The 16366-nt window shown below is 52.1% G+C and overlaps 1 protein-coding gene across 5 annotated transcripts in view; it reads right to left on the bottom strand.

The window, feature by feature from the left end:
- SEPTIN9 (septin 9) overlaps positions 1-16366 on the bottom strand; it is a 215606-nt gene that overhangs the window by 187334 nt on the left and 11906 nt on the right. For 3 of the 5 annotated variants that reach the window (XR_013407346.1, XM_015120462.3, XM_077973016.1), the window contains exon 2: positions 956-1012. The exons of 1 other annotated variant lie outside the window; for it this stretch is intronic. Coding sequence is in view for 3 of the 4 variants with exons in the window: in XM_015120462.3 (XP_014975948.3) it covers positions 956-1012 (57 nt within the window). In the remaining variant the exon portion in view is untranslated. Of the gene's footprint in view, positions 1-955; positions 1013-1099; positions 1310-14621; positions 14738-16366 lie in introns of those variants that run through there. One more of the 5 variants, XM_077973015.1, reaches the window with a different exon arrangement.

The following is a 16366-nucleotide window of genomic DNA, read 5'->3' as shown; positions in this document are numbered from 1 at the left end:
CAGATGACCACGCCATCTCTGCCCTTCTCGGAGCTCCTCATCTCCTAGGGGAGGTAAGTTCATTCATTGCTGTGACCCATCAACCTCTCCAAATAGAAAAGCCACTAGATGGGCACCTGTCCCAGCCTGGCCGCTGCAAGTGACAGCCAAGAACCACGTAGGCTCCTGGGAACAGAGGCACTTATGGCCACACCGGGGTCAGGCAGGGGAGATCGAGGACACCCAGTGGGGAGAAGATGACGCACAGACTCAGTCCTGGGGGGCAAGGGCTGGAGGCAGAGCCCTGACCTCTCTGTCCCACTCCCCTGCCCAGGCTGTACCCGGTGGTTGGTAGAGTCCCTCCAAGCCTATGAGCTGTAACTCCTGTCCTGGATGGCCAGCCCCAGAGCTCTGATGGGTGCGTCTGTTTCCCCTCCCTACTGGTGACTGTGGAAAATTTCCAAACACATGGAAAAAGCAGAAAGAATAGCACAGTGACCACTGCCAGAGGCCCACTTATTTCCTCCTAGATAACACAGCCGTATCTGCTCTATCCTGGAGTGTCTTCTACCCTGCAGGGTTGCAGGGAGCCCATGGATACTGAACCAGCACCCAGAGTCCCACAGCCAAAGCCACCTGTCCATGGTGCGCCTGTGCCCTCAGCACCTCAAACCAAACCATCCAGCCTATCTATCTCCTGTCCTCTCCTCTGTCCCGCACACACGGGCCTGCTCCCTGAGCCTGGGAGTTGCTGACTCTGCCCCCACAAGGATCATCTCCAGCAGGGCAGCGTCGACAGGCCCGGAAGCCACCTGAGTCCAAAGCTGTCAAAGACAGCGTCTCCCTGGGAAACGGGCAAGTGGCCCCATTCATCCAGGGAGGCCAGGTGGGGAGGCAGGTCCTGGACCAGAAGAACGAAGGGGCCGCAGCACAAACACGCCCGTGAGCTGGGGCCTGGGTGGAGCGAGCCACCTACCTGGGCCACTGGGGTCACCAAGCCTCCGGAGCCGGCCACTGGAGGTCCGCGTGCCTCCTAAAGACAGAGACAAAGGGCAAAGGTCACACAAGGCCACTGACGCTCTCCCTCTGGGCGGATGGTTAACACCGGGAGTGTCCTCACCTCTGCTCCTGCTGTGAGTTCCAGAACCAGAAACGGGGCCCATTTGGGGGCAGAGGCCCTACTCCCCCAGGTAACCCTGGAACCTGGAGGGATGACAGCCACTGCTGTCTGGCTGATGGCAGGGCTCTGGGCCAAACCCTCACACACATCCTCCCCCAACCCGCGCTGCTTCCGTTTTGCAGATAAGGAAGCTGGGTGTCCAGAGTGTCACTTGTCCGTGGCCACACAGTGAATGAGAGTTGCACACAGGTGAGCCCACGTCCATCAGACTCCAAACTGGGCTGCGCCCAAGTGTGTCTCTGCTGGACGGAGTCTCCTCCTTCCTCCGTGTCCACCCGTCTTATGAACCGGGGTTTCCCTACACCAGAGTCTACGACTCACGGGCAGTCCTGATCCAGCTCCCTTCACTCCCAGGGCTGGGTGCAGCTGGGCTGGATTTGGGGATGGAGTGGGACAGCCTGTTTTTTCCTTTTGCCCCAGGAGGGAACAAAAACAGAACCTCAGATTAATGCTGCCTCCCACGGCACACGCTCCCTCTGCCCACACACAGGCCTTGGCCTGGGGCTGCTCGTTGGAGAGGCTTATGGCAGGCGAGTCCTAACTCGAGGAGATTTGCCAAGGTGCTAAGCCGAGCAAACCCGAAAGGCTGCCAGGAGGAGCGGCCCTGGGAGCACAGGCAGCCGCTCTTTTGCTGCAGAGCACGGTGCTCTGGGAATGTCCCCTGGGCAATGCCGTAGAGCCACCCTTCAGAGAGCTTCAGGGACACACCACCAGCCCAGACCCACCAACAGTGAGATAAGGGATCAGGCAGACCCAGAGACCTCCCTGCATCTGATCACCATGCTGGCTGCTGGTCAAAGATGCCAGTTCCTCCCTGGAACCCGCCAGAGAGGCTCTTACAGCATCCACCCATCCATCCACCCACCCATGCATCCACCAACCCACCTACCCACCCATCCACCCACCCATCCATTGATCTACCCATCCATCCACCCATCCACCCACCCATCTGCCCCATCCACCCATGCATCCCATGCATCCACCCACCCATCTACTCCATTCATCCACCCATCCATTCATCCACCCACCCATTCATCCACCCATCCATTCACCCACCCACCCATTTACCTACCCATCCATTCACCCATCCATCCATTCATCCACCCATTCATCCACCCATCCATTCACCCACCCAGCCATTCACCCAACCATCCATTCACCTACCCACCCGTTCACCCACCCATCCATTCACCCACCCATCCATTCATCTACCCACCCATTCATCCACCCATCCATTCACCCACCCATCCATCCATCCATTCACCCATGGACCCCATCCACCCCCCCACCCCTCCACACATCCATTCACCCATCCACCCCATCCACCCAACCCAGCCATCCAGCCCTTCACCCACCTACCCACCCACCAGTCCACCTATCCATTCACCCATCCACCTAATCCACCCATCCACCCATCATCCATCTACCCATCATCCATTCATCCATCCATCCATCCATCCATCCACCCACCCATCAACCCACCCACCCACCCTTCCCTCCATCCATTCCACAACCCCACTCCTAAACTGTGACCAGATGGAAATGGGTGCAGCCTGCTTGTTTCTAAAGGTTCAGAGCTGAGGCAGAGTGACCTGCGCACCTGGCCTTCGTGTCCAGCTGCCCAGGCTTGTATCCATGTTCCATAACTACAGGACACCAGACTCAGCAGCTGGCAGCAGAATGGGCACAGTGTGTCCTTCATGGAACTAGTATCAACTGGGTACCCGTCTCTACTAAGTCTGAGCCTCTCTGGTGCTGGGGGGAACCCCGAGATGGGCCCCAATTTTAGCTGAACCCATCCTCCAGGGAAAGCAACACCATGAGAAACGCGTGTGGCACAAGGCTCCAAAGAGGGAGTGGGTCCTGATGCCTGGAGTAACCAGGGAGGTTTCACGGAGGTGAGGAGGACCAAGCTGAGCCTTGAAGGAACAGCCAGAGGACGCTGAGCAGGGACACCCACTTCTGCTTCCGAGGGTCTGACAGCAGGCTGTGAGCTGCACCTTAGCTCCAATTCACTGAACCCACAACCCCAGCAGGCAGGTGCTCCTGCCCCATTTCACAGAGGAGGAAGCGAGGCTCAGGACTGGGCAAACTGCCCAAGGTCGCACAGCTGAGGAATTCACCTCCAGCACCCCCAGCCTGCCCCAGCCATGTCCGTGACCTCACCCAGCATCCTCCTCTTGGTGCCAGCTCACTCTGCTCACTGCTAAGCAACAAAAACCCCACCAGGAAAACCCAGGAGTTCCCGGCCAGTCCCTCCAGACAGAAAGGCAGACCTTGGCGCAGATCTCCAGGAGGCGGGGATGGAGGGGCCAGCATCTGCCTCCCAGAAATGACAGCCCCCTTAAGACCAGGAGAGACGGCCCAGAGAGCGGCTCTGGTGGGCTGCCTGGGACCAGGACAGGAGAGAGGGGAGGAGGATGAACCTGCTCCCAAGGCTGCTGAGTGGCACACAGTGAGCCTGGGCCCTCCAGCCCCAGCTGAGCTCACTTCCACGATGGCCATGAGCACACCTGACTGGAAGGCGCACTGCATATAATGCACATGGGGTCACTATCCTGTTCCACACATCCCCACGCGCACACCATCAGGGCACTACTGGGATGTTCTGCTGTCCGGGGCTGAGAGTGAACTAGCTCTTCCCATAAATCCAGCACACCTCACCATGGAAACAACGGGGGGGTAAGGAGCGGCCACTCAGCAGAGAACGGGACACACGTTCCTGGATCAAGTCACTTCTGGCTGAGACATCTCTGCAGGGGATGCCGGCGACAAAGGCTGCCCTGTCCTTTTCCCTGGGCCAGATGGACACCACCCCTGCCCTCTGCCCCCTGGCACCGGGCAAAAGTAAAATAGAAGAGGTTCCATCCAGGTGAAACTCCCCAGGGCATCTTATCCCTAGGAAACAGGCTGGCCCACTCTCTCCAAACCCAGCATGGGGGTGGAGAAACGGTGGGGAAAACAGCAGCTGTCTCAGATTTCTTGGGTGGAGTTTTTGTTTTATTTACACTGTTTATTTTTCTGATTTCCCAAAACAGGCATCTTGTGCCTGGCAGCCCTTGGCACAGAGAAGACGCAAAGCAAACTTCGTTCATAAGAAGGGGACGAGCGCAGCCTGAGAGTCCCCTGCTCTTGAACAAATTGCCAGGCTCAGTGCAGCCGCCGTCACCACCACTGTTCCCAGGAAGAGACCTCTGGCCACAAGCAGCGCCGGTTCAGCTCCTCGGACCTAATTATTCAGGCCTGTGTCTGAGTCCAGCAAAGAGGTAGCTGGAAAAGTCTCCAAGACATCTAACGATTCCGTGGCTCCAGTTGAGAACTGAGTTATCTTTATGTGATTTTAAAATAAAACATACTCGGCCGGGCGCGGTGGCTCACGCCTGTAATCCCAGCACTTTGGGAGGCCGAGACGGGCGGATCACGAGGTCAGGAGATCGAGACCATCCCGGCTAACCCGGTGAAACCCCGTCTCTACTAAAAAATACAAAAAACTAGCCGGGCGAGGTGGCGGGCGCCTGTAGTCCCAGCTACTCGGGAGGCTGAGGCAGGAGAATGGCGTGAACCCGGGAGGCGGAGCTTGCAGTGAGCTGAGATCCGGCCACTGCACTCCAGCCTGGGTGACAGAGCGAGACTCCGTCTCAAAAAAAAAAAAAAAATAAAAAATAAAAAAAATAAAAAAAATAAAAAAAATAATAATAAAATAAAACATACTCAGAAGGAGAGAACACAATTGAAATCTAGCTGTCTGGAGTCATTCCAAATGAAAGTTTTTGAGTTTGGGGAGGCAAAGGAGGCAGGAAAGCCAGGAGTCAGATGATCAGAATTCGAATGCAAACCTCACCAGGCCCTTGCTGTGGGCCCTGGGAGATGACTTCCATGTCCTGAGTCTCAGCTTCCTTAGGGACAGAGGTGGTGCTTACTCATAGGTTATTCCGAGTAAATGAGGTCACATAGTACAAGTACTTAGGACAGTGCCTGGCACAAAATTAAAACTCAATAAGTGATATTATTATTAGTAGTAGTACTTTTGAGATGGAGTCTTGCTCTGTCACCCAGGTTGGACTGCAGTGGCACGATCTCAGTTCACCACAACCTCCGCCTCCCAGGTTCAAGTGATTCTCCTGCCTCGGCCTCCCAAATAGCTTAGATTACAGGCACCCACCACCACGCCCCAGCTAATTTTTGTATTTTCAGTAGAGACAGGGTTTCACCATGTTGGCCAGGCTGGTCTCGAACTGACCTCAGGTGATCCGCCTGCCTCAGCCTCCCAAAGTGTTGGGATTACAGGCGTGAACCACTGCACCTGGCTGTGATACTATTATTATATCAATATTACAATAGTTGGCCGGGCATGGTGACTCTCGCCTGTAATCCCAGCAATTTGGGAGGCCAATGTGGGCCGATCACCTGAGGTCAGAAGTTTGAGACCAGCCTGGCCAACATGGTGAAACCCCATCTCTACTAAAAATACAAAAATTAGCCGGGCGTGGTGGCATGTGTCTGTAATCCCAGCTACTCAGGAGGCTGAGACAGGAGAGTCATTTGAACCCGGGAGGCGGAGGTTGCAGTGAGCCGAGATCGCACCATTGCACTCCAGCCTGGGTGACAGAACGAGACTCTGTCTCGAAAAATAATAATAATAAAGAAATTAAATAAATAAATAAAAGACACTTTGACGAGGTATGGCAAAAGACAGTAGAAGGCAGGAGCCCGGGGATCCAACACAGGCCAGCGTTCCAAGCAGAAAGAAATGCAGCGCTCACAAGTCAGAGAGAAGGTGCTGAAGACAGGAGACGAGCGGGTTCCCTGGTCCTGGAGAGGAAAGGGTGAGCCTAGACAGGACGAGCAAACTTAGGGCGCCCCATGCAGCATGCAGCGTCTTCCTCATGGAACCAGCTCAGGGCACCAACAGCACAGCCCCTTTCCAGCAGTGGAGACCAGATCAACTGCCCGGTGCCCTCCCTGCTCTTTTGCCCCAACTCCACCAAGTACAACCCCCTTTGGGCACAGCAGCTTTGCAGGGGTGGGGTCTGGTCCACATATTTAGGAACCCGCTTTATTTATTTATTTATTTATTTAGAGATGGAGTCTCGTTTTGTCGCCCAGGCTGGAGTGCAATGGCATCAACCTGGCTCACTGCAACCTCCACCTCCCAGGTTCAAGTGATTCTCCTGCCTCAGCCTCCCAAGTAGCTGGGATTACAGGCATGCACCACCAAGCCTGGCTAATTTTTGTATTTTTAGTAGAGATGGGGTTTCACCACGTTGGCCAGGCTGGTCTCAAACTCCTGACCTTGTGATTCTCCCACCTTAGCCTCCCAAAGTGCTGGGATTACAGGCGTGAGCCACCACACCCGGCCAGGGGCTTCTCTTAATGGACTTTCCCCAAAACATATAATTTGGGGAACCTAGATATAAGAAATACATACAGCATGAAGATCTTTTATTTGTTTGTTTATTTTCAGAGGTGGGGTCTCAGGTGGCCCAAGCTGGTCTCAAACTCCTGGTCTCAAGCAATCCTGCCTTGGCCTCACGCTGAGATTACAGGCACGAACCACCACACCCAGCTATTTTTTCTTTTACCTGGGTTTTTATGCTAGAATCTGGTAAGTCACAAGGTGGAATCTGGTAAGTCACAAGGTGGAAACGGGCACTCAGAATCTGAGCAGACCCTATTTGATGTATCATTGTTGTTACTTTAATGATTGGAATGCACCAACCACACCGGCCTTCTCAAAGGCCATTTCAGATCCTTACAGACCCCACCTGTGATGTAAGACAGCCACTCCAAACCCCTCTGGGGGCTCGAATAGACCAGACTTCTGAACCCCTGGGCAGAGCAGGGATGGGGCTGTCTCCGAGGAGGGTGACACCGCCACACCCCTGCTCTGCCCTTGTGCTGACAATGAATGAGGCCTGGACAGTCTCTCCTCTATCAAAAGTCACCATTCCCTCAAAAAGGAGCTTTTCAGGATGAGACATTATGAAAACTCACTTGTGCATAAACATCCATTTGCAATAATGACAGAAGTCATCTACGGAAAATAATCTATTCCTGGCCGGGCACGGTGGCTCACACCTGTAACCCCAGCACTTTTTGAGAGGCCGAGGCAGGCAAATCATTTGAGTTCAGGAGATCAAGACCAGCCTGACCAACATGGTGAAACCCAGTCTTTAATGAAAATACAAAATTAGCCTGCATGCTTGTAATCCCAGCTACTCAGGAAGCTGAGGCAGGAGAAGCAATTGAGCCCGGGAGGTGGAGGTCTCAGTGAGCTGAGATCGTGCCATTGCACTCCAGCCTGGGCGACAGAGTGAAACCCTGTCTCAAAAAAAAAAAAAAAAAAAAAAAAAGAATCTATTCCCAACTTTTTTCTTGAAACTCCTGAGAGGCCAGGTGCAGTGGCTCATGCCTGTAACCTCAGCACTTTGGGAGGCTGAGGTGGGAGGATGGCTTGAGGCTAGGAGTTGGAGACCAGCCTGACCAACACAGTGAGACCCCATCTCTATTAAAAAACAATAAAAGTTTAAAAAGCTCCCAAGATAGCCCCTGGGGAAAGGTGGGTCATGGAGACTTTCATCCGGGTCACCCCTGCCTCCCCTGTTTGTTTCCCCGTGGTTCCTTCCCACTTTGAGCCTGGGGTGGGGGCGGTTTGAGCCGGGGGTGGGGGCGGTTTGAGCCGGGGGTGGGGGCGGTTTGAGCTGGGGATGGGGGCGGTTTGAACCGGGGTTGGGGGTGTCCAGGATGCACAGGCTTCACTCCCTTTTTCTGAAGCTCAGTTTGGTCACAGGAGCTGTGAAGGGCTGGATCAAAGTCAAAGGTTTAAATTCCAGACTTATCTCCAGACTTAGTGGATAGCTAAAATAGTTACGCTTATCTCCAGAGGAAGCTGAGATAAGGAGATAATGGCCACCTCCCTCTTCTCCTCCCCTCTGTCCTTGGCCTCTGCTACCTGGAGTTGTACCCTGAAGAGGTACACTGGGCACCAGGCCCTCCTGGCCTTGCCCTGACCCCTCCCCAGACATAGAACAACCTTTCCCCACCCTCAAGGCTGACACCTGGGGCTGTGGATTAAAGTCAATGTATTCATCCATGAGGTGAGCAATCCCCTTGCCTTGGGAACTTGCTCCTACAGGAGAATAAACCCTGTAGAAGGCATTGTTCTCAGTGGTGGCATGCGCCTGTAATCCTAGCTACTCAGGAAGCTGAGGCAGAAGAATCGCTAGAACCCAGGAGGTGGAGGCCGCAGTGAACCAAGATCATGCCACTGTACTCCAACCTGGGTGACAAGAGCAAGACTCTGCCTCAAGAAAAAGAAAAAAAAAAAAAGAAAAAAAAGACAGCACTCTGCCTCAAGGTCAGGAGTCCCAGCCATCCTCCCTGTGAAGTGGAAGGGGCACCCGCCACCTCCTGTGACAAGGAAACAGTCCACCCAACTACAAAATGCCAACCAAAGGAGGCAGCACGCTGGTTCTGGCGCGGTGCCCTGGGCCTCCGTTTGGGGTAGGAGGAAGGTTAGGGGGAGGGCCGAAAGCCAAAGAAGGCCCACGGAGGTGGCCCCTCTCTTGATGGCAAGCTGCCAGTAGTATCTGGCTCCCAGGTTGGGGAAGGTGAGATCAGCTCATGCCTGCCCAGGACCTTGCTCTGCCTGCACGGGCAGCAGGCGTCCACCTCGCCAGATGGCCCTGCTCATCACAGGGCATCAGTGCCAGCCAAGGACCCACAGAGCCTCCCTGCCAAGGCTTACCAGTGGGCGTCAGGACTCTGGGTCTCACCCATATAGGGTTCTCATATAAAATACAGGATGCTCAGTTAAACCTGGATTTCAGATAAACAGTCAACAATTTTTTTTAAGAGATAAGGATCTTGCTGTGTCACCCAAGCTGGAGCTCAATGGCATGATCATGGCTCACTGTAACCTTGAACACTCCTGGACTCAAGCAATCCTCCAACCATAGACTCCCAAAGCACTGGGATTGTAGGCATGAGCTACTAAGGCCAGCAAACAGTGAATCATTTTTAGGCATAAGTATATCCCAAATGTGCTGTGGGATATGATTATACTAAAAATTAATCTTTGTTTATCTGAAATTCAAACTGAATTCATTGTCGGGGGAGATAACAGAGTGATGAACTGACAGAGGAGCACAGAGATAGCTTTTGTAAATTCTTAGCCGACCAAAGCCTGGTCTTTAGCTCCCTCGGGCCTCCAGAGATGCACTAAGGGTGGAAGCGACCAGGAGGGAGATAAAAACACTGAAGTCGGCTGGGCGCGGTGGCTCACGCCTATAATCCCAGCACTTTGGGAGGCCGAGGCGGGCGGATCACAAGGTCAGGAGATCGAGACCATCCTGGCTAACACAGTGAAACCCCATCTCTACTAAAATACAAAAAGAAAATTAGCCGGGCGAGGTGGCGGGCGCCTGTAGTCCCAGCTACTCAGGAGGCTGAGGTGAAGAATGGCGTGAACCCAGGAGGCGGAGCTTGCAGTGAACTGAGATTGCGCCACTGCACTCTGGCCTGGGCGACAGAGTGAGACTCCGTCTCAAAAATAAATAAACAAATAAAAAATAAAAAAGAACACTGAAGTCTGAGTGTTAGCACTGAGCCGTGTGGCCTTGGACAGGCCTGCCCTTCTCTTGAGCCTCAGCTTCACATGCCACAACTGGCCAACAATAGCTACAAAGTGTCAGAAGCCAATGGCTGGGAGCCTCCTCCAGGAGGTAGGTATCATCAGGATGCAGAGAGAGTGAGGAGCTTTTAAAGCCAGCCTAGTCCAGGCACAGCAGCTCATGCCTGTAATGCTAGCACTTTGGGAGGCTGAGGCAAGAGGATCACTTGAGCCCAGAAGTTCAAGGCTGCAGTGAGCTGCAATTGCACCACTGCACTCCAGCCTGAGTGACAGAGACTTTGTCCCCAAAATAAAATAAAACAAAACAAAATAAAATAATAAAGTCAGCCTGTGTATTGGATTGCATGTCGTTCCAAAGCACCCAAAGTGAGAGAGGCCAGGAAGCAACGAGATGCAGAAAGGCAGGGGCAGGAGGTTGCAAGGCATCAGAGAAGACAGCTGACCCCCATCTCCACATACCCTTGGGGCATCCTGAGCCCCATTCACTCACCCAAGTGACAATCTCTGCACTAACAAGGTTGAGCCGCAGCTCATCACTGCAACTGAGCTCCCTGCAGCAGCTGTGGTGGGGAAGGCTCCCAAGGAGGCCTGAGTAACCCAGAAACATCCACAGCACACTCCCCAGTCCCCTTAGAGGTTTCTGCTGAGATGAAAGTGCCCTGGCCCCTGGCTAAAGAGTCCAGTCCACTGGGCAGCTGTAGCTCTTACTACATTGACCTGGCTGTCAGGCTCTTATGAACTTAGTGAGGGGAGATGGGTTCCCCAGGGAAGCTTGCTGACACCCTCACGTTGCTGTAAACACAAAGCCTGGTGACCCCATTATTCCTAGTAATTATAATGTAGTAATAACAAGAGCAGCCACGCTCACCGCCGACTGAAGGCATATGATGAGCCAGACACTGTGCTGGCAAGTGTGACTTTTGGAGGTAACACATTCTCCTTTAAGGAGGAAATGACTGAGCTTTGGAGGAAGGGTCCTCCATCTGGCCCCAGGCTCTTCTTTGACCTGCGTCTCCCTCCTCCCCCTCCCCTGCTCCACCGCAGCCCCTCTGGCCTCCTTGCTGTTCCTGGAAGGCACCAAGCTTGCTCCCAGCTCAGTCCTTTCACTGCTGGCTCCTTCCTGTCTTCCCAGTCTCAACTCAGCTGTCATCATCTCTGTGACCCCTCACCACTCATTCCAAAGCAGCCATCAGTCGCTTTCTATGCAATCACCTTATCTTTTTTTTTTTTTTTTTTTTGAGGCGGAGTCTCGCTCTGTCTCCCAGGCTGGAGTGCAGTGGCCGGATCTCAGCTCACTGCAAGCTCCGCCTCCCGGGTTTATGCCATTCTCCTGCCTCAGCCTTCCGAGTAGCTGGGACTACAGGCGCCCGCCACCTCGCCTGGCTAGTTTTTTGTATTTTTTTTTAGTAGAGACGGGGTTTCACCGTGTTCGCCAGGATGGTCTCGATCTCCTGACCTCGTGATCCGCCCGTCTCGGCCTCCCAAAGTGCTGGGATTACAGGCTTGAGCCACCACGCCCGGCCCACAATCACCTTATCTTAATTCTCGGCATAGTTCTTAGTCCTATTTTGACAGTTTTCTGGAACTGATGAATTCATTGATTCTCTGTTTCCTTCTACCGCATGTACACTCCAAGAAAGAAGAGTCCTTGTTTGCTCACTGCTGTGCCCTAGTGCTTGTCACAGCACCTGGCATACAGCAGGTGCTCAATAAATACATTTTTAAAAGAAAGAACAACTGGAAGGAGCCTGAAAGAACAACTGGCTTGTGCCAACAGTTCATCTTCAACTTCTTTAGATGGGATGGAGACCATCGCCATGCAACCACGGTTCTGCTGAGCCGGTGTGGTGGCTGATGGCAGGTGTCAGTTTGGCTGGATTAAGGGATGGCTGGTAATGCATTGCTTCTGGGTGTGTCTGTGAGGGTGTTTCTGGAGGAGATGGGCATGTAAGTTGGTGGGCTGAGTGGTAAAGATCCTCCCTCACTGTGGATGACACCATTCCATGGCCAGACAACAAAAAGGCAGAGAAAAGGTGAATTCCTCTCTTTCTCTTGGAGCTGGATGTCTTCTTCTCCTGCCCTTGGACTTAGAACTCCCAGTTCTCGGCCGGGCGCAGTGCTTCACATCTGTAATCTCAGCAGTTTGGGAGGCCAAGGCGGCCAGATTACCTGAGGTCAGGAGTTCAAGACCGGCCTGGCCAATATGGTGAAACCCCATCTCTACTAAAAATACAAAAACTAGCTGGGCGTGGTGGTACACGCCTGTAATCCCAGCTACTCGGGAGGCCGAGGCAGGAGAATTGCTTGAGCCCGGGAGGCGGAGGTTGCAGTAAGCCAAGATTGTGCCATTGCACTCCAGCCTGACTGACAGAGCAAGCAAGACTGTCTCAACAACAACAACAAAATAAAATAAAAATAACTCCCAGTTCTCCAGCAGTCTCCCAGGCTCTCAAGCCTTTGGCCTTGAACTAACAGTTACACCAACAGCTTCCCAGATCTGAGACCCGCAGACTTGGACTGAGCCATGGTACTGGCTTTCCTGGGTCTCCAGCTTGAGGACAGCCTTCTGTGGTACATCTTGGCCTCTACAATGGCATAAGTCAATTCCCCTAACAAATTCCTTCCTATCTATCTATCTATATTTCTATCCATCTATCTGCCTATCTACCCACCCATCCATCACCTATCTTCTATCTATCCATCTATCATCTATCTAATCAGTTTATCTGTCTGCCTGTCCATCTGTCATTTCTATCTATCTATCTATCTATCTATCTATCTATCTATCTAATTATCTATCTACCTATCATCCATCTATCATCTGTCTATCTTTTTATTCTTTTTGAGGTGGAGTCTCACTTTGTCGCCTAGGCTGGAGTGCAGTGGTGTGATCTCGGCTCACTGCAACCTCCAACTCCCAGGTTCAAGCAATTCTCGTGCCTCAGCCTCCCGACTAGCTGGGACTACAGACACGCACCACCACGCCCAGCTAATTTTTGTATTTATAGTAGAGATGGGGTTTCACCATGTTATCCAGGCTGGTCTCGAACTTCTGGCCTCAAGTGATCCACTGGCCTCAGCCTACCAATGTGCTGGTATTACAGGTGAGAGTCACTGCACCCAGCCTATCATCTGTGTGTCTGTCTGTTTGTCTGCCTGTGTGTGTCTATCTATCTGTCTGCCTGGCTATCTATCTGTCTGCCTGTCTATCTATCATCTATCTATCCATTTGTCTGCCTGTCTGTCTGTTTGCCTGTATGTGTCTGTCTGTCTCTATCTCTCTGTCTGCTTGTCTATCTAGCCATTTGTCTGCCTGTTTATCTTTCTGCCTGTGTCTATCTGTCTGTATCTGTCTGTTTGTCTGTCTATCTAGCCATCCATCCATCCATCTATCTCCTTTTGGCTGTCTCTCTGGAGAGCCCTGGCTGATACAGATGGTGCTTTGGTCAGCTCAGGCTGCCATCCAGATTACCATGGAGGGAGTGACTTAAACACCAGACATGTATTTCTCAGTTTGAAAGGCCCAAAGTCCCAGATCAAGGTGCCGTCAAGGTTGGTTCCCAGCGAGGCCTCTCTTCTTGGCTTGTAGCCACCTCCCTGCTGTGTTCTCCGGTCATTTTTTCTGTGTTTACAAGCGAGGGGGGAAGAGAGATCTCTGGTGTCTCTCCCTCTTCTTACAAGGACACCAATCCTATTAGATTAGGGTCCCACCCTATGACTTCATTTAACCTTAATTACCTCCCTAAAAGCCCTATCTTCAATTACAGCTGCATTGGGAGTTAGGGCTTCAATGCAGGAATTCAAGGGGGAGGGCACAGTTCAGTCCGTAACAAATGGGAAACCATGTTAATGACCAAACTCCCCAGAAGATACGGTCCATCAGCATCGCCAGTGATTGCAAGCAAAGACCAAAGAGGAAAGGGGCCTCCGTGGGGGTGGCGGCTGATGCCAGGAACAAGGTTCCTCTTCCTATCTAACAGTGGGGAAGTGAGGCCGGCTGCAGATGCCATTTCGAGTGGGAAGAGAGGGGAGCTTCTCTTTGCACATCCTGTGCAGGTCCTGGCCTGATCCCCCTCCGTGCCTCCCACTTCTCGTGCCCTCCTTTGTATGGGAGAAATGCCGACCTCTGCTGGCTCAGGTGTCCAGGACCCCAGGCCTGCTGGCTTTGGGCTGGGTTCAACCAATGATAGGCTGGGGAGGAGCCTGGGAGGTGGGAGCCAGGGAGGGGCGGGAGCTCTCCACCTCCTCTGCCTAAGACGGCGTCTCCAGCAGGAGGGTTGGTCCTTTGTGTAGTTCCAGCTCCTGCCAGAGTCCCACCTTTGTTTGGGCTCCCAGCAGGTGACTCTGGCCCCTGGACTCTGGTCACAGGCCTTCCTCCCTCTCATCCCCTGACCTAGGGCTGGTGGTGGCACCCTGCTGCCAATCTCCAGGTCACCCCCGCAATGCAAAGAACGCTTCCTCTGCCTGCATGGGTCCCTCTCAAGGCACCGAGAAGGGCCCTAACCACATGTCCACGGGGTCAAACATTTTTTGTAAAATTTACAAAATGGAAAATATTTTCCCTACGATCAATTAACATCCCCGTTCATTTCCAGTCTTGAGTTCCTGCCCGTCACATTTTCTCTCGTGTGAGGTGGAAACGGAGGCTTGCTGCCATGTGGGGGCTCCTGCTAAGGAGAAGTTGAACTGGAAAGATATTTAGTTTGGCTTTAGTCGGGTTATATTTATGTAGTTCCCATTTATTTCCATGTATAGTTCAGTTAATGCTCGCTATTCCGGTGCGGAAATGGATTCCAGGAATACTCGCTCCGCTCACCGTTCCAATTCCACCTACCGCGCAGAATCAAAAATCACAAGACACGAACATATCCTGCGGTGCCTGGCGCCGGAAAAATGTGCGCAGTGGAGAGAAGCAAGACTTGAAATGCACAGGTCCAGAAGCAAATCTGTGGAAAATTACTCCCATCACCAGAGGCAAAGTAGTAAGCAAATGATTCAATTCCTTCAATGTGGAGTCAAAACAGAAAAGTCTCTCTGGACAGAAATAATTAGCAATATCCCCCACTTTCCTCTCTCTTTCTTGATGGGAATCACATTAAAAAAAAAAAAATAGGATTTACCAGAACTCCTGTGTTTCTTGAACAAAAAAATTGTACCAGCACCACCAACTCTGTGTTGACCGCCACTTTTATATACATCCCAACTACCAAAATAAAAATGAAATTTGATCAACTAGGGAGATTAATTTGCTTTATTTATTTATTTATTTATTTATGAGATGGAGTCTTACTCTGTTGCCCAGGCTGGAGTGCAGTGGCATGGTCTTGGCTCACTGAAACCTCTGCCTCCTGGGTTCAAGCCATTCTCCTGCCTCAGCCTCCCAAGTAGCTGGGATTACAGGCATGTGCCATCACACCTGGCTAATTTTTTATATTTTTGGTAGAGATGGGGTTTCACCATGTTGACCAGGCTGGTCTCAAACTCCTGACCTCAAGTGATCTGCCCATCTCAGCCTCCCACAGTGCTGGAATTCAGGCATGAGCCACCACGCCCGGCCTTTTTTTTTTCTTTTTTCTTTTTGAGACAGGGTCTCAGTCTCTCGCCCAGACTGGAGTGCATTGTCATGATCATGGCTCACTGCAGCCTCAACCTCCTGGGCTCAAGCAATCCTCCCACCTCAGCCTCCTAAGTAACTGGGACTGCAGGTGTATGCCACCATGCCCTGCTAAGTTTTGTATTTTTAGTAGAGATGGGGTTTCACCATGATGCCCAAACTGGTCTTGAACTCCTGGTCTTAAGTGATCCTCCTGCCTTGGCCTCCCAAAGTACTGGGATTACAGGCATGAGCCACTGTGTCCAGCCTGATTAGTTTTCTATTCTCAAAATAGAAAACGATATTACAAAGTCATCATATTGAAGAAGTAATGCCAAAAATGTGGGAGAAATATAACTTTGGAGCTATGACAGGTAACTTGACTGATACTCTTTTGCATGTAGTGATGTTTGTGATATTTAACAGCTGCTTATAATTTATCATTTGTTGTTATTTGCTTTCTCGAAATTCTGAGTGAATCATTGCATCCATACCCTTAGAAGGCTGCATAAGTCTACACGACTCTGATCTCCTGCCGATTGCCTTTCTGTTCCCTGTCCGGCCTTCACCTCTCCGATCCTCTGTGTAACAAGCTCCCTGCCTTTCAGTCCTTCTGTTCTAAATGCTCAGGTGGACCAGGCACTGTGGCTCCCGCCTATAATCCCAGCACTTTGGGAGACCCAGGCAGCAGGATCACATAAACCCAGGAACGTAAGACCAGCCTGGGCAACATAGTAAGACCCTGTCTTTACAAAAAAAAAAAATACAAAAATTAGCAGGGTGTGATGGCACATGCCTGTAGCTCCAGTACTTTGGGAGGCTGAGGCAGGACTGCTTGAGGTTGGGAGTTCGGGACCAGCCTGGGCAACAAAGCAAGACCCTGTCTCTACAAAAAATAAAAAAAAATTAGGCCGGCATATCGTGTGCACCTATAGTCCAAGCCCCTTGGGAGGCTCAGAAGGGAGGATTGCTTGAGCCCAGG

This window comes from Macaca mulatta, chromosome 16 (assembly GCF_049350105.2).
Source record: "Macaca mulatta isolate MMU2019108-1 chromosome 16, T2T-MMU8v2.0, whole genome shotgun sequence".
In the NCBI taxonomy this organism is placed as follows: domain Eukaryota; kingdom Metazoa; phylum Chordata; class Mammalia; order Primates; family Cercopithecidae; genus Macaca; species Macaca mulatta.
This window is presented reverse-complemented; position numbering and strand designations above follow the sequence as displayed.